At 40.0% G+C, this 26,719-nt stretch overlaps 1 protein-coding gene across 6 annotated transcripts in view; it reads left to right on the top strand.

The window, feature by feature from the left end:
- The window catches only part of LOC117291635 (MAGUK p55 subfamily member 7-like), a 55,359-nt gene that overhangs the window by 14,752 nt on the left and 13,888 nt on the right, over positions 1–26,719 (top strand). For all 6 annotated transcript variants that reach the window (XM_033773475.1, XM_033773474.1, XM_033773477.1 and 3 more), the window contains 4 exons: positions 651–728; positions 1,681–1,799; positions 7,488–7,565; positions 8,701–8,916. In XM_033773475.1, the coding sequence (XP_033629366.1) occupies positions 674–728; positions 1,681–1,799; positions 7,488–7,565; positions 8,701–8,916 (468 nt within the window). In that variant the 5' untranslated portion in view covers positions 651–673. The remainder of the gene's footprint in view (positions 1–650; positions 729–1,680; positions 1,800–7,487; positions 7,566–8,700; positions 8,917–26,719) is intronic.

A 26,719-nucleotide genomic window follows, 5' to 3' on the forward strand; every position in this document is an offset into this window, starting at 1 on the left:
AGGAATTGTTCTACGGAAAACCCACAAAGTCGAGTAGGGTCTGAAAAACCCAATCCACATAGTGCCCCCATGTAGGATTCGAACCGGGGTCCCAGCGGTGGTAGGTGAGGCAAGACACCATTGCGCCATCCTGACTTCCCTGCAGGAGAAAAGTGTCCCTATACTACAAGTGTGCAGGGACCATGGTTGAATGTTTAGGCAAAATGTGACCCGCTACGTTTTTTTCTTCTTCACTTTTTAAGATCTATATTTGCATGGTTAACCTTAAGAACACTTACTTTTAGGCAATAAAGCTATGATTAAACAATTTTGTGATCATACTTTTGTCTAATTTGTATCCTTTTGTGCGAAATGGTAGTTTAAAACATCACTTTACTTGTAATTCGTTTTTCAGAAAAAATGATGTATTGGCTAATTTCAAACCGAAGTAACTCAGCAACGCGATACACCCCAAAGCTTAGACATATACCAAATTACTGCTGTTGGTGTGTTCTTTCCAGCCATGCATAAAACTCAATCCTTGAAATTGTCAACATCTGACAACATTTCACGTAGCGGGTCACAAATATTATTGTCCTTGTTATTTGATCTTTCTTTTTGTTGGCAAATGTTTATGATTTGTTTCTTTGTCTCTGCTTTAATCTGTCCAGCCTGTTGAGTTACCAGCGGTCTGATGAGAAACGACAACATGCCTGTACCAGCAGACAACATGAACGCAAATGAACCAGGTAAAAGTCATTCCTCAACTTTAGTTTAATTTTTAGGTTTTGTTTTGATTTTTCATCGCTAATGTTCCAGACAGTTTGTTTAGTGGTAGAGCTATGTATAAAACAACTGCCAAGCGCCATTGACTGTGGTCAGTTATTGGGTGGGAGACCATTTCATAGTCTTGGTTGATGGCTAGTCTGAAAATACGATAGGGCGCCTTAACATAATTTTTTAAAGATCTTCTTTAATTGTTGACTTTGAGCGTGGTAAATATCATTCAATCATGTTTGGATCAAAGTATGTATTACTCAAAAAAGAGCTGAAATCGTGCTAAAATCAAAAACTACAGCACCTCATCAGCAAGTAATATTTTAAGGGAAGCTTTCTACTATCATTATCGTCAAACTGTGTAAGTTTAGTGTAAATATGTGGACATTGTATTTGTGTTCTACAAAAAGTACCCAGACCCTTAAAATCAGCCCTTGGTCACCAAGGGAAATTTGTTTTCAAAGAATTAAACCATTAATTCTGGAAGTGTCGTGACCGAGCGGTTAAGAGCACCACCTTTTCGGTGCTTCTGATCAGCAGAGTGTGGGTTCGTATCCCCAGCCGTGATGCTTGTGTCCTTTTAAAGCAAGACACTTAACCATTGCTTGATCCCTTGGATGGGACGTAAAGCCGCTGGTCCCATGTTTTGTGTAGCGCATGTAAAAGAACCCAGTTCTCTTATCAAAAAGGGTAGGGTTCGCCCCAGTGTTCCTGTTTTGATTGGCAGCAGCATATTACGCCACATCACCTTGTAAACCATTACATGGTGCTTAGGATTACAAAATATAGGTTGCATATTTCAAACTTTGTCCTGCTCACTTTGCAGTAAATACTTGGCGCTTTGTATCCTTTGGAAAATGGCGCGTTATAAATACAGTTAATATTATTAATTATTATTAAATTCTCTTCAATTTCTCATCCTAGGTCTACTGAGATTACTGGGTTCCTTAACGGAGCTCGGAGATGGATTCCACGGAAGGCAAGATGACTTTATGTTCTTACAGAACGTCCTGGCAAGTCCGGAGTTCCACGCTCTGTTTAATGTAAGTCTAGTCTCTCATACTTCATCATGACAGTCACAACACATAATTTAGTGTGCTTTTCACAAGGAAATTACATGTAACCTATATAGGATTTGAGGCATTGCATGGTGAGGTATCAATATATATTTGGTTTGCGGTAACACCATGTGTGTATCTACATGCCAGGTAGAGTTGTTCTTAGAGAACTGTCTTGCTTAATTCTACTAGAGTAGATTGTTCGGGGTGTTCGGGAGACTTCTCAGTTCTGAAAAGAACTGTCTTGCTTATTAACTAATACCTGGGCGGATGGTATAGAAATAGGCTGGGACTACTTCTTAAGCTTATAGGATCGTAATTACTGTACTACCGCGGAGTCAGTTCTGAATTGGTCTCAACGTTTCGACTAGCTTGCTCTAGTCATCGTCAGGAGACATGTAACCTGTTCCTTATAATACTGGGTCAAAGCAAGGGTAGACTGTAGAGAGTGTGGGCAAAAAAAATCTTGATTGTTCATCCTTGTTAGTGCAACATTTTTAAAGACACTGGGCACCTTTGGTAATTGTCAAAGACCAGTCTTCTCACTTGGTGTATCTCAACATATGCATAAAATAACAATGTGAAAATTTGAGCTGGATCGGTCATCGAAGTTGCGAGAGAATAATGGACGAAAAACACCCTTGTCGCACCAGTTGTGTGCTTTCAGATGCCTTGAATTTGAGACCTCAGCTGGGGTCTCATCTCAATTTCAATTCAAATAATTTAGTGAGAAATTCTACATTATCTCAAAGGAAGCCGTTTCTCACAATGTTTTATACTATCAACAGCTCTCTATTGCTTGTAAAGTAATTACCAATAGTGTCCAGTGCCTTTAAAGGCAGTGGACACTATTGAAGTAATTACCAATAGTGTCCAGTGCCTTTAAAGGCAGTGGACACTATTGAAGTAATTACCAATAGTGTCCAGTGCCTTTAAAGGCAGTGGACACTATTGGTAATTACTCAAAATATTTATTAGCATAAAAACTTACTTGGTAACGAGTAATGGGGAGAGGTTGGTAGTATGAAATATTGTGAGAAATGGCTCCCCTCTGGAAGTGGAGTAGTTTTCGAGAAAGAAGTAATTTTCCACGAATTTGATTTCAAGACCTCAGATTTAGAACTTGAGGTCTCGAAATGAAGCATCTGATGCACACAACTTCGTGTGACAAGGGTGTTTTTTTTTCTTTCATTATTATCTCGCAACTTTGACGACCGATTGAGCTCAAATTTTCACAGGTTTGTTATTTTATTCATACGTTGAGATACATCAAGTGTGAAGACTGGTCTTTGACAATTACCAATAGTGTCCGCTGCCTTTAAGGTTGTGTTTATTACAATGAGGACTTTTGATAAAAGATTTGTCATATGACTCAAACAAGTCGGTCATTGACAAATCTTAAAATAAGGGAAGTTTTGTAACAACTCTTATTACAGGTATATGTGACTATTTGCTAATCTACTGATTCCTCATGTTTTTGTTGTTTTTATTTCTTTTGTTTTTTATTGAAAATTAAAGAAAATATTTTATTTACACATTTGCTTGCCCAAACACTACTAAATTAGCTGAAATTTATTAAGCTGTACGTGTTTTCACAGACAATTATGAGCTTAGTATGACTGGCTGAGTTTTTGCCTTTGACCGAAGAGTTTTACATATTATGAGAAGATGCTGACACATTTGAGGCTAACTTGGACAGTGTGCATGGTGTGTTTTGAGTTTTTAAAAATACCATTATTCCCATGATAGAAAGTTTGTAAAATCCAATCAAAGTGTTAAATCACCCAATATGGAATTAATCTTCTTGATCGATGTTTTCCCCATTTTCAAATTTTGCTGTCATGTTTGTAAGGAAATAAGTTATCTATCATAATTTACTTCTTGTCATATTTTGTCTTGCTCTTGAAAACAAAAAGACAAAGTTGGACGTCTCCCGGATATTAATGTCTTTGTTTTAAGTGGGGATGTGTTCGCCAGAAGCGCATTAGGCCATTGCGTAGGAAGTGGTAGTCTAGGGATTGGGGTGAACTTTATATTGACTGATAAAAGGATGAGGGATAATTTTTTGTCTTATATGAAAGGAATAATTTGTTACGTACAGTATGTAAAAAGCTGCATCCTCCCAGGGTTGTTTCCAGACTTCAATTTCCAAGGTTTGTTGCATCATTGCTTGAGGCGTTGCCATGGGGGTTAATCGCATGAGGAGCAGATGTTTTCTGGACTCCGTCCAGGGACTTAAAAGCAGTGTATACCATGACTGATATGTGCCAGAGGGTGTCTCCCCCCCCCCCCCTCCCCATCCCCCCCCCCAACCAAAAAAATAAAAAAGCCTAACTAATGTTACCAGCCAAAATACCTCATCATACGTACCCTCTCGAGCCGGTTTCCGGCTTATTTTTTGTCCATTAGAAAAAAAAGTAAGACAGTTCTCTAAGAAAAAAATCTACCTGGCAAGTAGATACACACAAGGTGTTACCGCAAACCAAATATATATTGATACCTCACCATGCAATGCCCAAAAAATGTTCAGCAAAAAATGTGTGCGAAAGCGCAGCTCTATGAACTTGGCCCCAGGTATTGATCTCATAAACATGATGAGAAGGTGCTTATCACTTTTACAAGCACTTTACAAGCACACGTACTCAAAACATGGTTGAAGGAACACGTTGCCCTGGATCGGTCGAGTTGGTCTCGTTTGTTATGAAATGCATACATGTTTGGATAGAAAGATGTTTTAATAGGAGAATACAATGATCCACACAAATTTGCCTCGAAATTGCGTGGTTTTCCTTTTACTTTGTGAACTAACACGGTCGGCCATTTATGGAAGTTAAAAATTTGACTCATAAATGGCCGACCGTGTTAGTCGACGAGGTAAAAGGAAAACCGTGCAAATTCGAGGCATGTTTGTGTGGATCATTGTATTCTACTTTTACAACATCTTTCTAACCATGCATTTTACAACAGACAGTTACAAACGCTTTTCAAAGACCAACTCGACCGATCCAAGGCAACGACGTGTTCCTTTAAGAAAGATGTAATGAAGTTACAGCCAGTCTTTTGTGAAATATACAATGAGAACAGGAAGTAGAGGGGTAACGGGGAGGGGGGGGGGGCTAAGTGGTAGATGGGGGTAGACAAGGGTGGTTATTTACCAGGCTGCGGAAAGTGCTAGGTCATAATTTACCTTGACGATCCTCAGCTAATTTCCCTGCTAATCCCCAGTGGATGCCGAGATGTGTTAATAGATGGTCTGCAGGCCCCCCTCTACCCTCCTGCCACCCTCTCCAGGTAAACCTTAAAGGAACACGGTCCCTTGGATCGTGTGAGTTGGTCTATGAAAAGTGTTTGAAACTGTTTGTTATAAAATGCATATGGTTAAAAAAGATGTTTTAAAAGAGGGAAAAATGTTTTTAAAGTAGAATATAAAGGTCCACACAGCATGCCATTCAGTTGAGTCAAATATTTTACTCCATAAAATGGCTGACAGTGTTGGTTTGCAAAGTAAAAGAAAAACCGTGCAATTTGGAGGCAAATTTGTGTGGATCTTCATATTCTACTTTTAAAACATCTTTCTAACCGTGCATTTGATACAAACGGTTTCAAACACTTTTTGAGGCAACATGTCCCTTTAACTACAACATCAGTGTATACACAGCTGAGATGTACCAAAAACACTGACTCACGGGATCATTGTATTGTGCAGTCGTGTCAAATGAAACTCTAAGCTTACGCCAATAATTTTACAGTTTACATCAGCGCCATTAAGATGACATTGCAATTATACTTAATTGCTCTTTACAATTTAATCTTAATTCATAATTCAGAATTTTTTGGTTAACCTTCAATAATGTTTATTATGCCATGTTACCACCTTTGTCTAGTTTCCGTCACAGAACAGCCAGAATGAACACAAATTGCTATTTTACCTAAGGGCCAGACCGTTTTCCCCATTGGCCTTTGTCAGTTTGTTGGGCTTCATTTGTCACTTTGCACAACTCTGCACTTTTGTGAAAAAAGAAAAGAAAAGAAAAAGTTTGCAAATGTTTGTGACTTCATGTTTGTCATACCAATTAGTTGTTTTGGGAAACTATGTTTTAACTGATTCCACCACAGTGATAGGATCCCAGACTACAAGGGGATACCATCAAGTGTTTATCTTGATCTGTTATCGTTGCCTCTAGTCTGATTAATGTGACCTTTGGAAAAGCCCCCATGAAAAATGGCTCTAAATATATCACAGATACTCTCTGTACATGCTGTATATGTTGTTGTTGTTGTGTGGTTTTTTTTTGTGTTTTTTGAGAAGAATTGTTGTTTTTTCCATCAAAACATTTCCCCTGTAGGCCTGTAGAAATTATTGGTTAGTAACTAGGGCCAAATTTCTTGACGGTGCTTACCAAAGAACTCTGCGTTTTTGCTTTAAAGCGCTTGATTCTTTGTGCCCTTGCAGGTCGTAAGCACAGAACTGCACGATAAGCAGTATACCATGAAACTGGTCCCAGGCACAATACTTTAAATGGCAGTGACAGAAGCAATTGCCCCTGAAATGCCCCTGATCTTTGCCTTGCCTTGCCTTGCCTTGAAAAGTCTTTCTTTAAAGGCAGTGGACACTATTGGTAATTACTCAAAGTAATTCTAAGCATAAAACCTTACTTAGTAACGAGTAATGGAGAGCTGTTGATAACATAGTGAGAAACGGCTCCCTCTTAAGTAACATATTTTTCGAGAAAGGGAGAGGTTGGTAGTATGAAATATTGTGAGAAATGGCTCCCCTCTGGAAGTGGAGTAGTTTTCGAGAAAGAAGTAATTTTCCACGAATTTGATTTCAAGACCTCAGATTTAGAACTTGAGGTCTCGAAATCAAGCATCTGATGCACACAACTTCGTGTGACAAGGGTGTTTTTTCTTCCATTATTATCTCGCAACTTCGATGACTAATTGAGCTCAAACTTCCACAGGTTTGTTATTTTATGCATGTTGAGATACACCAAGTGAAAAGACTGGTCTTTGACAATTACCAAAAGTGTCCAGTGTCTTTAATCACTTTAGTGTCAAATTCTCAGCTTTGCCTCTTTGCGCTGACACTTTTTTGTGGTGGACTTTTCTCCACCCACTCTGCTTTCTTCAGTTATCTAAACTTCTTCAACTCTCCTTTTAAACATCATTGGGTTTTGAAAGACCAAGTCCACATATTGCAATGCTCTAGTTTTCAACAGCACACCACAAAACCATGATCAAACTGGTGCAAACACTGTTCAAAAAATTATTATGGATTATATAATACTTTTTAACATACATTTTTTATTTTGATTTTTGACTATCAAAACAAGCAACAATAAATTGTGGCGTTCATAAATGTGATTTCCTCCTTGACTTTGACAGTGTTTCAGATCAAATGTTTCCTCTGTAGAATTGGCGCTGCTATGAACTTCAACTTCACAGTCAGTCAGCAAAATTGTATTTGTAAAATATATCTGCTTCTATGCATACATACAGGCTTGAATTCTTGAGCAGGTTTTGTGTGGAGGAAATGTGTGCATCCCGATCATCGTTTCACGATTGACGTAAATGACACAGTATCTTAGTTCAACAGGTTCACCCCACAGGAACAACCTATGGGTACGTGTGCTTCTTGTTTCAATCAATGGTTTTATTTTAATTTTATTGCAGGCACACAATGCGGTGAAAGCATATGGACAGAATCAGTGGGACCCGGTAACTCTGGACTCCTCTACTATGATGACTGATGTAAGTATACAGTCTGTCTGCTAACAATTGTCATGATCATGATGGCGGCTCGGGTAGTAACTTTATAAAAGTGGTTGTGGGGTTTAGGATTTAGAGCTTTGCTTTGGAGGTATATACATGTAAGAAGTATAGGTTGCTGCTGACAACCATGTGAAATTAGTTTCTTCTGGGAAAAAATGACTGCCTTGTTCACTCGTTGCCGGCTTTTCTGAAATTATTCTTGTTTCAATTTTGAGTGAAATGTTTTCTGCAGGTAGTAGGTATTTAAAGGCAGTGGACACTATTTGTAATCACTGTTAGCATAAAAACTTACTTGTTAATGAGCAATGGAGAGCTGTTGATAGTGGGTGCGTTCGTTTAGCTTCCCTGGGTCAACCCCGGTGTGTGGCGTTTTTTTTTCCCAGGCTGCACGTGGGTAACTATCTGCACACGTTTGTCCTGGAAAAAAAACACGCCACACACGGGGGTCGACCCAGGGGAGCTAAACTAACGCACCCAGTATAAAACGTTGTGAGAAATGACTCCCTCTGAAGTACCGTAGTTTTCGAGAAAGAAGTAATTTTCCACTAAAATATTTGAATTTGATTTCGAGACCTCAGATTTTGAGGTCTCAAAATCAAGCATCTGAAAATTAGCTCACATCTCATGTGAAAAGGGTGTTTTTCTTTCCATTATTATCTCACAACTTCGACGACCAAATGAGTTCAAATTTTCACAGATTTTGTTATTTTGTGCATATTATGTTGAGATACACTAAGTGCGAAGACTGGTCTTTGACAATTATCAAAGGTGTCCATTTTTTAACTATGGAACTGTTATTTTCACTATGTGAATTTTTAAATACTTTGATTGTACATTCTCATGTGGGTTTGAACACCATGTTGACTGGAATTGGTGCATTATAAATAAGTTCTTCATCACTATAATTATTAATATTGTATTAAAACATCTTATGTATTTCAAACTAATTTTATGTGCAACTTTGCATGACCTTTCAAAGCAAGAAAACAACCTGAGGTGTTGTTGTTTTTCTACGACATGTACATTTTAGACGTACATGTAATATCAATCTTCCAAGGGTTCTGTTTTGTGGGATCATTACCAACTTGACTCATGTTCTTTTCCTCATGTTCAGCTTTGTAATGACATGCTGAACTTTGCCATGATCCCCGAGGTCCGCGAGCTGTGCTACTTGCTGACTCGTCCCCACATGAGGGCGCTGTTTGACTCGCATGACCAGCTAGCCAACGGGGAGTACATTCCACAACTTCCGGACGTTACACTGGGCACCAATGCTGATGACGATGACACTGTGAAGATTGTACGATTGGTAAAAGGGAATGAACCTCTGGTAAGTGACATACTAGTTTGAATGCTGGGGTGGAAGGGGTGGGGATGGACCCCAGGTGACTGAAAGATGGAATCACAGAAGACTATAACAAATTTGGGCCCAATCTCATTGCTCTGCTTACCGTAAGCAAAGAATCGACGCTTACGGAAGCAGGGAATTCTGTGCTTATCTTTTTTTTATGCAAGTCGCCAGACACCAAATGCCTGTAGACCACTTCAAGGTGTGGGCCAAACTATTTTTCAAGGGAATTGCCACATTCTCATGGGGCTGAAACAGGGTTACCCCCTTTATGGTTCATTTGGATGTAGGCCTGATGAGTGTTTTTCCCTTGCGCTCACTCTCCATAAACAGTTCATAAAGTTGATTTGCTTGTAAGTACTGCAAAAAGGACTCACAGAAGATCGTAGTCGCCTCCAGGGTTGGGCTTTGTGTTTTCCCCATCGGTTGGATAAGAGTCACACAGTACTTACATGTGTTATTTTAAAGAAGTGGTCCTCCTGTGATCTAGGTCTTTACACAAGATTAGAAGTTGTCATCATTAAACACAGCATCATATTTTTCTTTAATTCAGTTAGCGTAGATAGACCGTATGAAACATCTCGGGGGGGGGGGGGGGGGGGCATTTCCTGACGGTGTTTGGAGAGAGTGACCCATGCCCCATTTCTGTCAAGCCTCTCAATTATCAGTTCATCGTAGGATGTTGATGGGGAGAAGTGGGGGGGGTTGTGGAGAGAGAATCTGTCGAGGTTGAAACATGGTGACTGACAGTGTGCTTTGTGGATTGTGTGGTCCGTAAGATTTAGTTCACACTTCAGGTGACAGTGAGATGCGTTCAGATGTCATGGACAATTCTCATTCTGTTATCCATCCTGACAGAAAGATTGGACCTGGAGTTGCCATCAATGTTTGTACTTAACCAAAGATGTTGACCACCTTACACAAGGTGCTCGCTGAAGCATTTTTCAGAATAGTGTCTGGAAGTTGTTACAACACAAACCTACACTCATACATTTACAATGTATCTGAATGGGTAAAGTTGCAACTTTTTTAAAATTCTGCTTACAAATATTGAAAGCCACATTATAGGTGATATTGGAATTTGGACTCAATTATGGCTGTGTGAAGAACATTGCCCGCAGTGTGCTAAAACAGCCCCCAAAACATGTTCCTCGTAACACTCTGCTATTAGAGAAGTTGTTCAATGGAGTTGAGTTATATGTGAAATGTGATGAAGAGCTGGTTTATGGTGGGATGAGGTGACACTGGCATGGGTTGATAATGGAAGGGGGTTGGCCTGGTGTCCATGTACATCATTGCAGTTATGCAACACTGTGTGACCCCCCCCCCCCCCCCCCCCCACATTGCTAGAAGATAACCATTCTTTCATAATTTCAAACTTTTCTATGCAATTTGCAAATTTACTTATTTTCCATATTCCATCTGCAAAGTTGTTAATCTATAAATTTGTTGCTCCAATGGTTGGCAAATCTGTTTCTCTCTTTGAAGCTTGAAGTTCCCCTAAATGTTTGTTTAGTCATGTTCGTTACAGGCCTGTGATTTGTCAGGATCTTTCCTGGATTTAGGATTTTCTTCAAAGAGTTTCCACTTTTTCTTGAAGTTGTAAACTCTTGTGTTCAAAGCTCTAGTTGTGAGTAGAGTCTCCATTACTGTAACAACTGCAAAGTTGAGGCGAATTATCTCTTAACCCAAAAAGGGGACTACTACTCCGTTGATATTTGATATTTGTCTACAATAACATCCGTGACGCTACCCAACCAGCGGCAAACTTTCTCCCCTCTTTCTCCCCTCTTTTCTGTCATAATTTTTGGAAGTTTTGTCCAAGCCTTTGAGGCTATTTAAAACATGGCTAACATGCCTCCTGGTTGTTCCTGTCAGTTAGTGATTATAAAGCTTGGTTCATACTTCCTGCGAATGCGAATGCGATGCGAATTTGACGTGGATTTGACGTCACAACTCTGTCTTCGGAGCGATATTCCGAAGAGAGTTGAGCACAACTCAACCCCTGTGAAATATTCTTTGCGAATATGTGACGTCAACATTTGTATCGCTTTCGCATTTGCAGGAAGTATGAACCAGGCTTAATTTGTCTATTTTGGTTCTTGCTTCAGGACATCCACATCAACATGCATAACTACATGTTGAAGCCTCATTGGAGTTTTGCCGCGCAGGAATATTTGGTAGGCTAATCAACGAGGGTCTCTCGTTAAATAGAGGATATTTGTATTTCTTTTACCAATTTGCAAGGCCCTGTTCAATATCAAATTGTAACAAGTTTAGGATTACGGGAGCCATTGTGGGAAATTTCAATTATGTCGTGTGCGGTATGTTGGTTTAAGGCCATTAAGAAAAGACCCCGGGAACTAAAACCAAAGTAAATTACTTCCAATATAAGTGAATTATGAAATGAAACCAAAGTAAATTACATAGAATAAGTTAATTATGAAAACATTTAACTTTTTTTTATAAGAGTTAACTCATTCGAAACAACCGATCCTTCATGTAAACTTATTAAAACAAAGTGTGTTTAAATGGTTCTGACAAGGTTCCAAACACTTTATTGATTGTTTCTGACAAGTTGTAATTTTGAACAAAGCATGTGGAAAGAAAAAATCTTACATTGATACAGTATGTTCGGCAGCCATATTCCCCCAGTCTGCAGTTGTCATATTCAAGTTGTCGTTTTGGTTTTGTGTACGTGTATGAATTCATTTTCATGTTTCCGATCATGCTGCGGTTGAACAAGTAGCTTAAAAAAGCCCTGTTTCTTCGTACATTGTGTAATCTTAGACCTCATTATCTTTTGGCTTTCGGGGCACGCGACTACAACTTTCTTCCAACTACAACGATCTTGGGCAAGTGTTGAGATTTGGCTTGGTGGCAGCATGCCATCATCATCTCCAAGCAGGCTTTGAACATTAGTCTCAGACCTAATAGATGTTAAATTTGCATCGGGGATAAAGAATATTCTGAGTAATTTGAATTTATTTTCTGTCTCTGATCATGCTGAAATTGAACCAGTAACTCGAGACATCCATGTTTCTTATTAATCTCAGAGCTTTCTGAGGTGTTTGAACATTTTTTGAAGAAGTGCTTTAGATTAGATGCCATCGTGGTGGTGTTAAGCAGACTTGCAACAATGTTTGAGAACTCTCGTAAACATGGTGAAATCCTGTCAATGTTTAGGTTTAGTGATCACTTAGTGTTTCTGTGCTTGTGTGATGTTTTCCCCACTGCTCTACTCGGACTTGTTTACAAACCACAAACGATTCTAAATATGGCTCAAATCAGAGTCTTGGACTTGTGCCATCAACGTGGTTGAAACCGTGGTCTATTTTTAACGATGTCACTGTTTTGTTTTTTTTCCTGTTTTTTTTTCTGTTTTTTTTTTTATGGGGGGGGGGGGGGGTTAACAGTTTGAAGAACACCAATAGTAAGGCCGTATCCAAATTGGCAGCTACAGTTACGGCTACGACTGTTGCTAAGGGTGTTGCTAAGGATGTCCTATACCTCAATGCTTGACAACGGCTGAGTTTTATGCATTATGGAGTTAAGCCATGTCTGAATTACGGCTATGGCTTGATCGTCATGTTAAAGCATATAGGATGCCCATAGCGACACTCTTACAAATGAAGTAAGCTGTAGCCACAGCCTTATATCAAGGTACAGCCATCTTGTTTTTCTCCCGTTCTTATCAATGTAACCAAACTGAGGCTGGGAGGTAAAAATAGTCTGGCCCTATTTTAGTGTCTTGAGAATCAGTATTCATTATTGTTACTACACACGGGGAACAAATTTAGACAGTTGGAAGAATACTAAAGGTCTATGAGCTGTGTCAATCTGTTACCACTCATCTGTAGTGAAGACACCACTCTTGACAAGCGGAGATGAATGGGAGGGGGAAATAGGTAACTCGTTTCAGTTTCTTTGATGGGCAGTAATTGCATAAGGAAAACACCTAATGACCACAAGCTGGCCATTCCATAGCCCCCATGGAAACAGGATCCGCAGGCTTATGTTTCACTGCCTGTACTTGATACACAAACAGACAAATGTGAGACGGACTGATGGACAAGAGGATGTTTCTCGGGGGAGGGTTTGGGGCTGGGGGGGGGGTTGCTGTTCAATAAGGAAGTACCGATGGGGCAGGTAGAGGTCTGGTTGTCGTACCAGGAGGGGATTAATCAAACTTGAAACTTACACTGGACAAAAAACGTTGGAACAACAACTTGGAAGCTGCATATCTGGGATAGGGGGTTAGATGGGTGGAGGCTAATTTTATAAGCTTCGTTGGTGATATTTTGTCTTCTTTACTAACATGTACATAGACACTGGCAGCTTCCATAGAAGAGTGTACTTTGCTGGAGTTATAGACTGTAACACACAATAAGGGTTGGTTGAATAGAGAATTCGGTTTTTCCAACACTATTTACTTTTAGTTGAAGTAATTGTTTTGTTGAATGTTGATTCTATTTCAACAGATACAATTGATCCTTTGCGATAGTGGAATTACCTTTTCTCAAAACTTTGTTATCAGAGGGAGTCGTTTCTCACTGCTTTATACTATTAACAGCTGATGTAAGTTTATATGCTAATGTATATTTTGAGTAATTACCAACTGTGTCCAATGCCTTTAATGGTGTAGCTGGCTAGTGAAGGAAACCAAAGCAACGGAGACAAAGACAGCACACTTGCGTTGATGGACTCTGTGATAGACAGATAATGACATTGTTGAAGTCCATGTTGAATGTACAGCCATGTTCACGAGTGGCCCCCAATGGCGAAAACAAAGGAAGCGTTGAATTACTCTATTTAATGTAATCCATGCAATCAGTCACCTTGACCCCATCTGATTGTCTCTGGGAATTTATTCGGCTGCTTCAAGAGAAAATTGACGACTTGATTGTCGGGATGATGTCTGCTTGTAGGAGATATGATCAATTCAGGTATAAATTACAATTACTGTCTTATCGCTAGAGTGCATTGTGCCAATCGGCAGCTGGTTTGTGCATTAGATTCTCTGGCTTTCTCCAGAAGACGATCCCCTTTCCTCCATGATCAGAGCATACTGATCGAAAACGTTGAGTGGAAACCAACCCCAGTTATCTCGCAACTTCAAGACCAATTGAGCCCCTATTTAAACAGGTTTGTTATTTTATGCATTTGTGAGGTACACAAAGTGAGAAGACTGGTCTTTGACAATTACCAATAGTGTCCAGTGTCATTAATAACCCAGTCATTGGTTATTTTGATATCTGAAAAACTTAATAGGTTTGTACACAAATCTCCAATGTCTGTCCTATATAAGTGTTGTTTCAAGCCTGTATGCTTCGTCTTAAAAGGGCAAGGGCACCAAGGCATTATCTCCTTGGTAAAGGGAACCCTATGAGGAAATGCTAAATTTCTACTGTAGCTATTCAAGGGCACCACGGCAATGACCACGGGGCACGGAGGCAATTGCCTTCGTCGCCTCCATGTCAGGCCTGCTGTATAATCTGTCCTCTGTGTTCACCATGTGTTGGTTTCTATATTTTTGTCTGTTCCCCTGTTAAGTACTCCGTTGACATTTAGCAGCTTTACACCGTCAGTTTGGAGTCTTGAACCGATTGCAAACATCTGCAAGAGTGAACGCAGGTGCCTCTCCAACGTTAGAAGTAATCAAGAAAACCAGTCGCTTACTGTGTCTCCGACTCGTGGAATCCGTTGAACATTTAGGAGGGATTATCACGTAGAATGAGGAGCTGGAAGTGGAGTGTTGAAGGGGGAAATAAAGATCAGATGTGTGTTCGGTTTACAGACAGTCACTACAGATGGTCCGTGTTAGTTTATCCCATAAAGTGCAAACTCGGTGCATTTGCACAGTATTTATAGATTGTCGTAGGATCATGGCTGCCATCCTGCATCGAATCTGGATCCTCCCACCAACCCAACCCTCCTGTCCGACTTTCATGCTCAATTTGTTTTCTGACAACTTTAGGAGGCTGTCGTTGATTTCACCAAACTCTTCCTAACTTGGGATTAATCGTATGACTTCAGATGAGTTCAATTCCGTATCCATAGACAGTAGGATGCATTAAACCCATCTTTAGTTAGGACGAGTTACTCGTCAGTTAGCATGAGTTACTCGTCCTAACACAAGATAGGATATCCTAGCGTTTTGTGAAATCAGCTGCTGGTTACCAAGAGAAATGAGTCTGAAGGCAATGTCTCACAAGGCAATATACAGGCAATCCAGTTTCAGGCAATCTCAAAGAAGATAATGTCTTCATAACCAGGCTTGCATGCTTCATTTCTGAAAGGTACGGGGCACCAAGGCAGTTTCCCCTTGGTAAAGGGCACCCTATGAGGAAATTGTTACTCAGCATTTCACTGAGCACCAAGTAAATGACCAGGGGGCATGGAGGCAGTCGTCGTCGTTGCCTCTTTGAAGTATCAGGCCTGCACAACTGAATGTTTGCATATTTTTCTTTGGAATGGTACTTAGACATTGTCTGAAAAAAAATGCATCAGCTACCAAAGTGGTCTTGCATGCACTGCAGTTAGTTGTCTCCAAGTTGCCTGTAAAAATTGCCCCGTGTGACAAGGGCCTAAGAGTCCAGAGACAAAAATAAAAGGTTTTGTCAAGACTTGTTTTCCGATTCTCAGCATAACAGACAGCTGGATCAAAGGAACACAGATTTGAAGAATTGTAAACTCAGACAAATTATCTCTCAATTTTTAGAGAGAACAACGTATGATGCAGCATGATTTAGTTAAGAAATACAAGTTAGTTTAACAGTTGTTTCCAATGCATATTTCAGGAAAGTCGAGCTTAGCAATTACAGAAAGGAAAGGCACACCCACGGCAACACACTTTTTATACAAAAACTACCCTTTTTAGCACTCTTTTTAAAATTGATTTATGATGTGAAATTAGCGGTGAGATATATTTGTCACAATGTGCTTGTGAAGTACAGGAATTACGGTCATCAGGAAACTGCTTAATTACCTTTAAGCTGCAAGCTCATTAATTATAAAGTTAATACATGTGTACCACAACTACGTGTTGTCCTCCAGAGAAATATTTCCATCTGATTTTCTGTACAAATCGAGGGGCATAACATTTAAAGGCAGTGGACACTATTGGTAATTACTCAAAATAATTATAAGCATAAAACCTTTCTTGGTGACGAGTAAGGGGGAGAGGTTGATGGTATAAAACATTGTGAGAAACGGCTACCTCTGAAGTGCCATAGTTTTTGAGAAAGAAGTAATTTTCCACGAATTTGATTTCAAGACCTCAGATTTAGAACTTGAGGTCTCGAAATCAACCATCTAAACGCACACAACTTTTTGTGACAGGGGTGGTTTATTCTTTCATTTTTATCTCGCAAGTTCGATGACCGATTAAGCTCAAATTTTCACAGGTTTGTTATTTTATGCATATGTTGAGATACACCAACTGTGAAGGCTAGTCTTTGACAATTACCAATAGTGTCCACTGCCTTTAAGGACCCCAAACTTATTTTGATTGCAGCAATCGTAATGCCCGGTGTGAATGTACCCCAAATCCCCCAAAGAGTATGCCTCTAAAAAAATAATTTGTCAGAGAAGTGGCCTCTTTGCCATTAGGTCTCACCCATAGGTTTTGTATCGCACTAGGCTTGTTATCGCCCCCCAGTCCTAACTGCTAAAAAAACCTTGTGGGACCATGGTCCTCAGGCTCAGTTTGTGTCATAGTAGGGAACATTTTAATTCAAACAATGAAAACAGACACAGACATCTTTCCTCCCCTTAGCGTCTCCATATTTTTCTTGTAGCCCTCAGTTTGAAATGCACTGGCCTCTTGTTGCATGATTTTCTAGAGTATGTAATTTAAATTACTAAATCCAAAAGGGGTGTTACATCATTTGAAATCAGTACACATGTAATAACATTTTGTTACAAACACGATGACCTCTCTGACCCCGCCATTTTGCCAGAGTCATTTTTAGTATGCCTAATCATCAAGTCCTTCCTTTCTCTCAGTTTATAAGAGCGTAGCTATCAAAAGGTTTCTCTGAAGATGGCTCTGAAGATCATCAAAGTCTAAACAAACACGAGGAGAAACCTTCAATTTACTGGGTTGGTGTGTGGTTGTGTTTGTTCATGTAGAGAGCTTTAAAGGCAGTGGACACTATTGGTAATCTCCCAAAATAATTATTAGCATGAGACCTTACTTGGTAACGAGTAATGGGGAGAGGTTGATACATGTAGTATAAAACGGCTCTTTCTAGAGTGACAGAGTTTTTGAGAAAGAAGTAATTTTCTGCGAATTTGATATCGAGACCTCAGATTTAAAATTTGAGGTCTTGAAATCAAGCATCTGAAAGCACACAACTTAGTGTGACGAGGGTGTTTTTTCTTTCATTATTATCTAGCAACTTGAACGACCGATTGAGCGGAAATTTTCACAGGTTTGTTAGGGCCTATTGTATGCATGTTGAGATACTCCCAAGTGAGAAGACTGGTCTTTGACATTACCAAAAGTGTTCAGGGTCTAATTTAATCACTTTAGTGTCAAATTCTCAGCTTTGCCTCTTTGCGCTGACACTTGTTCGTGGTGGAGTTTTCTCCACCCACTCTGCTTTCTTCAGTTATCTAAACTTCTTCAACTCTGCCTTTTTGTACAGGCTAGGGGGTCTATCTTTTTCAGATCTTTGTCCCGAGGAAGGCTGTCCCAACCATCTGTTCACGTCCTTTTTAGTAATTCTGATACTCTGTCAAAAATCTGAAAGTAGAATAAAGAAAGTCTTGCAAAATGATTTTACCACAGGATAAGAACCGATGCGGTCGTGTCTGCGTGTGATAACGGAGTTTGCTCTTTAGCTACGTACGTTATCACCCCGATGCGTAGCCATGAACCCGCACTTTTAAGGAGTGCGTCAAAACTTGTGCTCTGCTGTCTTCGATTGGGTTTGATTTAAATTAGACGCGACTAGTTGGTTACTCTTTAGCTCATGATAAAAAGTGTGAAATACATATCTTTAATACTTGAGACTACAGTCACATCTGCTGTTCGTTTTGAGGTTCATGTATACATTGTACATGTAGTACATAATGTAAACAGAGCTTCTCGTTTTGAGGTACATTTTCGTGCAGTACATACATGTAAATGCAGGATTTCAGAGCACTCAAAAAAGTACGACAAAGTTCATCTAGGAATTTTTTCAATTTTGTGTACATTTTCATTTGATTCTACTTGGCTGCCCCTTCCCCCGATGTGCACTCGTCAGATTATCTCCGTCCCTTTTTAAGTTTGTAACTTGTTTGTAACTTAACAAATTTATGTTCAGAAGCTTGGTGAGAAATTTTACATGTTGAGGAAACAGTTTAGTTGTTTTTTTGTACTTGACCATAGACGCTGTAGAATGTATTTTGGGTAATAAACGTTGATTTTTATTAACTTTGACGGTGACTGGAGAATCAGATAATTAACAATGATTAATCATGCAGTCTTGACTTTCGTCAGTTTCCTCTCCCCCTTCAAACTTATAAAAACCCACTTCTGGTTCACACTTAAACCACAGTCGGGGGATGGTGGTGGTAGTGAGGTAAGGAATGGCGGGAGATTTCAGGAATTTGTCATTAGTGTTTGAGAGAACCCAGGGGTGAAATTGTCAGAGGCAGTCAGTGTCAGGCAGAGAGTGTTGCCCAACAAGTCTATTTGTTGAAAGAAAATTGAAGCGGTCACAAGCAATAAACATCACTGTTCAATGGTAACCTGTCTCCACAGAGTAAACTTGTCATCAATGGGTGCGTTCGATTAGCTTCCCCATGCCGACCCCGCGGTGCTCACTCGGGGTGAGCCCCTGACAAGAGCTAATCGAACGATCACTCACCCTCTCGTGGTGACGGCATGCACCTGGGGCCCACGAGCCCCAAGTGACCCACTCCACAAGCAGGGCACTTGGGGCTGACCAGGGTGAGCACCTAGAAGGATGTCAAAGCTATTTGAATGTACCAGGGGCAGACTGGGGTCGACCCAGGGAAGCTAATCGAACGCACCCGCTGTGAAGCAAATAGTCGTGGGTAAATGTACTGGTTGTACCTGTACACGACATCTATATGTACTTAGAAAGTAACTATTACCTAAAGGAAACTTGCAGGTACAACCAAACAAATCTCCTTTGGACATGTTGGAAGCAGTAGTGCATGTTTTACTAGACATCTGTACCCATATGTATGTTGTCGTCGTCTAGCCTGTTTCACTCCACTGCAGGAGGAAAGCGTCTTCAACAATTCTCCATCTCACTCTATCCTGCGCTGTCTGTTGCCAAGTAATGCCCCTGTGTGTACTTAGTTCATCTCTACAATTTTCTGTTTTGTCGCCCTCTACTTCTTGTCCAGTTTCTTAAAGTCCAGTTGGTTGTTTTCATGCCCACCTGTTGTCATGCCTCCTTGCTAGGGCTGCCCATCTCCACCTCTTTAATTTGATCGTCTTAATAATAACATGTTTTACATGTATGTAAAACATAGACCAATAAATGCAGTATTGACTAAGCCTGGGTGACTTACTGCGGCACTCGCATGCAGTGCATACACAAATGTACATTACCATTCCCCGGCCTGGTTCGCGGCACACGCATGCAGTGCATACACGAATATACATTACCATACATTGTACAGCGAGAACAGTATAGCGTAGTCATGAGTACGGTCGTATCTCAACCTCGTACGTGTGTCTCGTACGTGTGGCTACTTAGAAACATGGAAGAAAAAGTACTCATGTACCGAACGTGTACCATAAAGATGGTAATGTACATATGTACAGTAGGTATGTTTGTGTACATCCGCTGTACACGTATTATATGCACTGTGTTATGTATGGGGGGTGCGCTGGCGGAATTCAGTGATGGGGTCTGGGATTTTGCAGGTCGCGGCTGGCTGTAGCGCCTTGATCAACGCTATCCAGTCCTTTACTCCCTAATTGACAATCAAAATATCACAAACTTTGAAAATATTTTTTTTCTGTAGAGGAACTCTGCCTGCTTCCATTCCAATACTAACACTACATCACAAATCACTTTCGGTTTGGATAAGATATGCAGTTGATTCCAGTGCATCAGAATAAACTTTAAAAGTCGCTACAGTCTCTGCCACCCCTCCCACCCAGTCATACGCTTTCTACAACCTTGATGAAAACTTTAGACACGCCTCTCAGTGACTTTTACATTATATCACAAGATTTGTTAACAGTACTTCACTTTGTTATCCATCACTTTTCATCCCGGCCCTATCATACCAGACATCTGTAGAACAAGCAAAGGCGTTGGCTGACAAACTGCTGTGAGACTCCACTGGTTCGGTCAGACATTTAGAATCCTAATCAAAGTTCATATATACCTCCCCCCTCCCCCTACCCCTCCCCCTACCCCTCCCCTACCCCTACCCCTCCCCCTACCCCTCCCCCTCCCATCAAAACAGACCAGGCTCATACCATGTAATAACATAGTACATTGTACTTTGTTACAAATCTGCAATGACAACTGCAAAATCCTTTCCTAATAAAAGTTCATCTCCCCCCCCCTCCCCTGCCCCCCATTCCAACAAACGGACGAGGATCATCATATGTAATAACATTGTACATTGTTACAAATCAGCAACGACAACTGCAAAATCCTTTCCTGGAACTCCAACTACAAGATAATACACCATTAATGCAGTTGTGAAATAAAGCAGTCGCCTTGTGGGAAAGCTGTTTTTTCCCTTGGTGTATCTCTAGTAAAAAAATTGTTTCCTTTTGCGGGTCAGTCTGTTCTGAATTAAAGAGTGAGGTGGCGATTTTTGTTCTTTAAGTTTTGTTTCATTGTGGCTCAATCTGTTCTGAATTTAAGTTTGAGATTTTTGTCCTCGCTGTCAGAAGTTTTGAAGTGTCTGTTGATAATGCACAAGATTGATTGTGAGATCCTGAATGGTCGGATTGAGGGGAAATTACTCTACACGGGGGAGCATGCAACAATATTTGAATTATTTTTGCTATTTTTCTGTTTTTTGTTAACAGACTTTTTAAGGTAAAAATCAAGCAGTAGGATGTGGTCTTAACAGAAGACAGTGTTTATGTTCCCGCAATACTTAAATGAACATACAGAATTGGTTTTGCTAACCAAACAGTTGCTGACAGTGTAAGCTCTTCATGTAATCAACACCATACATAAACTGACAAACCTGTAGAAGTTTGAGATCGATTGGCCATCTGGGTCACGAGAAAATAATGAAAAACTGATTACACATTTTGCATGACATTGATAAAAAAAAAATCCAAATGGGAAATTAGTTTTATTTATTTCTCATCAAATCAGAAAAAAAAAATTCAAGGGATGTTTTCTACTACATGTATCATCATTAGACCATGCCAGTTTTATGTAAATCTGTGATCTTATGGGGCCATTCATATCAGTCAATAAAACATTTTTTTTTTCGTAATTGTGGGTGGTTGGGTCAAAAGAAATAACTGAAAATCGAAATTCATCAGAATTTCTTTTTTTTACATGATAAAATAAAGAAGGCTGCTTGATCTGCTTGATGTTGGAGTCCTGTGACCTGATAAATCTGCATCATTTGAGGCATTACTTTGTTCTTTAGTTTATAGATTATATTGTGAAGTAAATCAATATTTAAAAATCGAACTTTTGGGGTGGGTGGAGGGGTCAATTTGTTTAACATTGACTATTATGAATGGCCCCTTTGACAAGTTTTGTTCTTACCAATTCTGTAATGTTCCTTTAAACTTGGTGCAGTACGTGTAATCATTCTTGAACTTTGTTCATCAGTACATGTTTATTAATCGTAATCAAATTGGACAGCCGGGGTTTCTGTCCCCTTCCAATGAAGACAAGTTGATTATCCTAGATTGTGGATTATATGGATCCATACAGATCATTCATTCTTATCAAATTATCTCTTAGGTGTTGACTAAGGAAGGAAATTGAAATCCCTTTAAGCTTGTGATACTTCATATATCTTCTTGGATATCATAATAGGTCTTTCTCACTACAAGGACGACGGAGGGAGAAATTACAAACACTCTGTCTGTATTAAGCATTTTATTTTATGTCATATTTTTTTGCATCTTAAAACACACTCTGTCTGTTTTAAAGGCACTGGACACTATTGGTGATTACTCAAAATAATTATTAGCATAAAACCTTACTATAGGTAACTAGTAATGGTGTTTGTTCTTTCATTATTCTCTCCCAACTTCGACGACCAATTGACTTCAAATTTTCACAAGTTTGGTATATTGTGCATATGTTGAGAAACACCAAGTGAGAAGACTAGTCTTTGACAATTACCAAAGGTGTTCAGATTTATCATAAATGCATTTTGACAATATTGCGCGACAGCCAGTCCAGTTTATCAGTACCGTCAGTTTCGGTGTATACTTAACCATTGATGTGTAAACTCATCACAAGCCACACCCACATTGGCATTTTACTCTGGCAGCGGCCATCTTCAACTTTAGTAGCCACGGTGATCTAGCCGTAGCTGTAGCCGAAGTTGCCGTTTCAGACACGGCCTGTTAGATAGAAGTAAATACAGATGGCTGCACCACAATTTAAGGTCAGTTAAGGTCAGGGGTCAAGTCATTCAAAACACCTTGGAACTCCCCCCCCCCCCCCACCCATAGTGAATAGCTTTAGCCGCCAATTCGAACACAGCCTAAGTACCTCAAATTGTTCAATTTTGTTTGCATTTTGCTTTAGTAGTTGTGATTTGTTTGAATTCGTAATGTGAAAAGTTGTGATTGGTCGGTTCATATTGGGGTAATTATGATACACAATATCATTTGGGAGGCAGTTGTGATTGGTCAGTTGCGACCTGTCCTACTCCTACAAACACCTGACAAAAATGATTTGCTCCCCTCCACCAAAAAAAACCCAACTTATTTTCCCAGACCTCATTGATGAGACCTGGATCTTGCGCCGCAATGAGACATACTCCCTAATTGGATCAATTTGTCCGCAGGAAATCTCACAAAAACCCTCTCAATATTTACCAGATCCCCTTCCCCACCACCCCATCATTTTTCTCTCTTCTGAGACCGTTGCACAAGCTATTTTTGAACTTTGAAAGACTAAGCCCTTAATCTGGGAGTGCTTGGCCTCTGTGTGTTCATCCATATGGGGGACATTCACCCTTCTTGAAGTGTGTCAGATCAGAATGAAATACAATCATAATAACTCACTCATGTACTCTTAACATGCTTAAGGAAGCTTATCTGGAGCTGTGTGATAAATTATGTGGACACGGCGCTATCTAGTTTACGTATCTTGGTCTGATTTCATACAAGTTACAAGTATCTGGTAAGCTGAAACTGCTGAGCAAGTTTCTTTGCTCAATTTAAAGAAATCGGCATAACAACTGCTGCCATTGTATATGAACTTTATTAATTTTTGGAATGGTAGCCTATCCTGCTTACAGGGCAAGTTTTTACAGGACAACCGTACAACAAAACCAATGCACATGCAAGGCCCTGGGCCAAACAGGCCAAGGTGGGATTAAAGGCAGGTCAAATGTTTCCTAAGCCAATTTAATGTTTCAATTCATAGAAAATGGAGGTTGGGTTGTATCGTAGGAAAAAGGCATTTTTTTTTTTTAAATGGCTGTAACAAAAATCATTCACCCAGATCAAAAATCTGTCATGGTGACTTGTCTTTTACCTCTACATCTGCTAACATCCTCGTCCTTTGTTTTGAAGTATGGATTAGATTATTTACTTGTAAAGTGAACACAGTCTTAAATATTCCAATTAATTTGAAACGTCTGCTAACCCAGCCACTAATTGTATCGTAAAAGGTAACTTCCACAAAATATTTCCCCCAGAACCTTATTTTCAGAAAAGCTTACTCATACCGCTCCATTGGGAATTGCCACTCTCACCTTTGTGCGCACGCAATAGTCCCGCACCCCCCCCCCCCTCTCCCGCGTCCCTCCGTCTCCAAAAAGAAGAGAAAAATGTTTCTGCAGTTCCTCAGGGCTAGTTCCCTGACCTCACCATTACCCACAAACCACTATCTGCCACATCACTCCTCAACCAATTACCTTGGTCAATCGTGCACTCTCTCCCAAGGGTACTGACTAAGACTTGCTCACATTTTGGTGTAGGTATGGCGATGAGCGATATAGGGTTTAGAAATCGTGTTCGCTTGATTAGGTACCTGTGCGTTCAAAATTTGTAATCCTGGGGTAATTTGAGACGTGCCATGATGGTTGTCATTGATAAGGAGGAATGGGACAGGGGTACCAACTCAATACTCTGATTTCAAAACGTTAAGATTTATTAAAGTACCAGCCGTCGATTTCACCAAACTCTTCCTAACTTAAGATTGATCTTAGGACTTGGGATGAGTCCCAACCCAGTGCGCTGTAGCATGCAGACCTTAAGATTAATCCTAAGTTAGGATGAGTTACTCGTCCTAACTCGAGATAGGATTAATCCTAGCGTTTCGTGAAATCGGCTGCAGGTTACACTGGTGCTACTTCTGCTAATAATCGGTGACGTTTTCATCTGATAATACCAAGTATATTTGCTTTTCAAACTGATGAAATTAAACTAAATATTGTCTATTTATTTATTTATTTAACATGTTTGACAGGCATGATATTCTTCCTACATTACTCTGATTTCCAATTTTCGTTTGCTCCTGAAAATACATTCAATACCATAGGTGCATAACAATAACATTTCCGAACCGGTTTGGTGTGGTTCGAGATAATAACAAAATATATAAGTTGTTAGGAGCAGCTTTCTCCGTGAAAGTTAGCTGTTGGCTAAATGCCAGTTAAAACACCTGAGGACCAGTTCAAATTCTCTCCAAATGGTGCCTGGCCGGCTAGTTCAGTGTTAAAAAAAAGCTTCCCTATATTATGAAGATAGACTAGTGAAATGACAAGCTACATGTAACTGGTTCTGCTGGCCAGTCACTGAAAAGGTTTAGGGCAAACCCTGAGAAGATGTGAGTTGTTTTTCCACAAGTCAGGCCTGATAGTGATACTTCACGGAGGCAATGAAGGCGATTGCCTCTGTGCCCCTTGGTCATTGCCTTGGTGCCCTTGAAATGCTCCAGTAGAAATTTTTAATTTCCTCGTACATGTAGGGTGCCTTTTACCAAGAAGAAAAATAGCTTGGTGCCCTTGCCCTTTTTAAAAACGAAGCCTACAGGCCTGACAAGTTGACATAAAACAGTTCCAAAGTTTAGTTTGATGCGTTTAAAGGCAGTGGACACCATTGGTAATTACTTAAAATAATTTTCAGCATAAAACCTTACTTGGTAACGAGTAATAGGGAGAGAGGTTGATAGTATAAAACATTGTGAGAAGCGGCTCCCTCTGAAGTGACGTATTTTTCAAGAAAAAAGTAATTTTCTACAAATTTGATTTTGAGACCTCAGATTTAGAATTTGAGGTCTCGAAATCAAGCATCTGAAAACACACAACTGCGTGTGACAAGGGTGTTTTTTTCTCTCATTATTATCTCGCAACTTCGATGACCGATTGAGCTCAAATTTTCACAGGATTGTTATTTTATGCATTTGAGATACAAAAAGTGAGAAGACTGGTCTTTGACACTTACCAATAGTGTCCATTGTCTATAAAAAACAATGTTCTTTGAAACATCAGTTCTACAGAATTGCACAATTGGGTAGCGTTTGACTAAAGGTGTGCCGTTTCGTCTGATTTAAAAAAAGATATAAAGACAATGAGTTCAACCTGACCTAGGGTGGGGTAGACTCGTGCCCACCCTTCAATGTTCTTGTGACCGAAATCTCCCAGACATCAATTGCCATTAAGCCCCCAGCTCAATGTTAATCCCATCTGGATTAAAGCTAGTCCATTTCAATTTGACTTAATTTGTGTGTATAACCCACACGCAGGAAATCGCAGCTTGAGTCACAAGTCTGAACTGCTAGACTAGCGCCGGCCTCGCGTAATGCGGAGTGACTACCCAGCAGATCTTAAGGGGAAATTTTGGGTTATGTTTTGGGGGACTTCAGGGTTCACAACAGGTGTAGGTGGGTCCTCCAAAAAAGAGGTGTATGATTTATGGGTGCTTGTTACATACCCCCCTCCCCAAACACTCTGTGATGAAATTCAGAGAAGCAACCTTGCCAGTCAACCTTGCCTATTTAAATGAAGTGATCGTTTACAGATACTTGGGGTCATGTTGGGCTATCTTTTTGGGGGAGTAAGGGTTCACAATAGGTGTGGGGGGGGGGGGGAGTCCTCCATGGGTAAAAGTTGTGTATGATTTATGATCCCATAACCCTCTGCATACAATTAAGTTGAGAACCAACCTTGCGTTGAGCAAAGTGATCATTTACAGATACTTGGGAAATTTCCTTGTTATTTTTCTTAATATAACTATGTTTTTGTTGTTGTTTTTTTGGGGGAAGGGTCCATAACAGGTTTATGGTTGCCTTCTACGATAAAAAGAGGTGTATGATTTATGGGAACATTAATTGGACCCCCTCACCTTATCCTCTATGCTTAAAAGCAAACCAGAGTCTGTTTTGCAAATCAACATCGCAGTAAGCGAAGTGATCATTTGTAGACACTTTGAGAATAACTTATAAGGATTTTAGGAAGCTGTAAGAATTTGTGAAAAGCCAGAGGGAATTTCATCTATCTGAAAGCAAATTATACTCTCAACCCCTACCCCATCCAGCCCCACCCCCATGTGGAGAAGCACTCACTTTGGCCTTGTCTCTATTTATTGCATTGTGCAGAGTGATTCCACTTGGGTTTGTGTTTAAAGATACTGGAC

Source organism: Asterias rubens, chromosome 6 (genome assembly GCF_902459465.1).
Source record: "Asterias rubens chromosome 6, eAstRub1.3, whole genome shotgun sequence".
NCBI lineage: Eukaryota > Metazoa > Echinodermata > Asteroidea > Forcipulatida > Asteriidae > Asterias > Asterias rubens.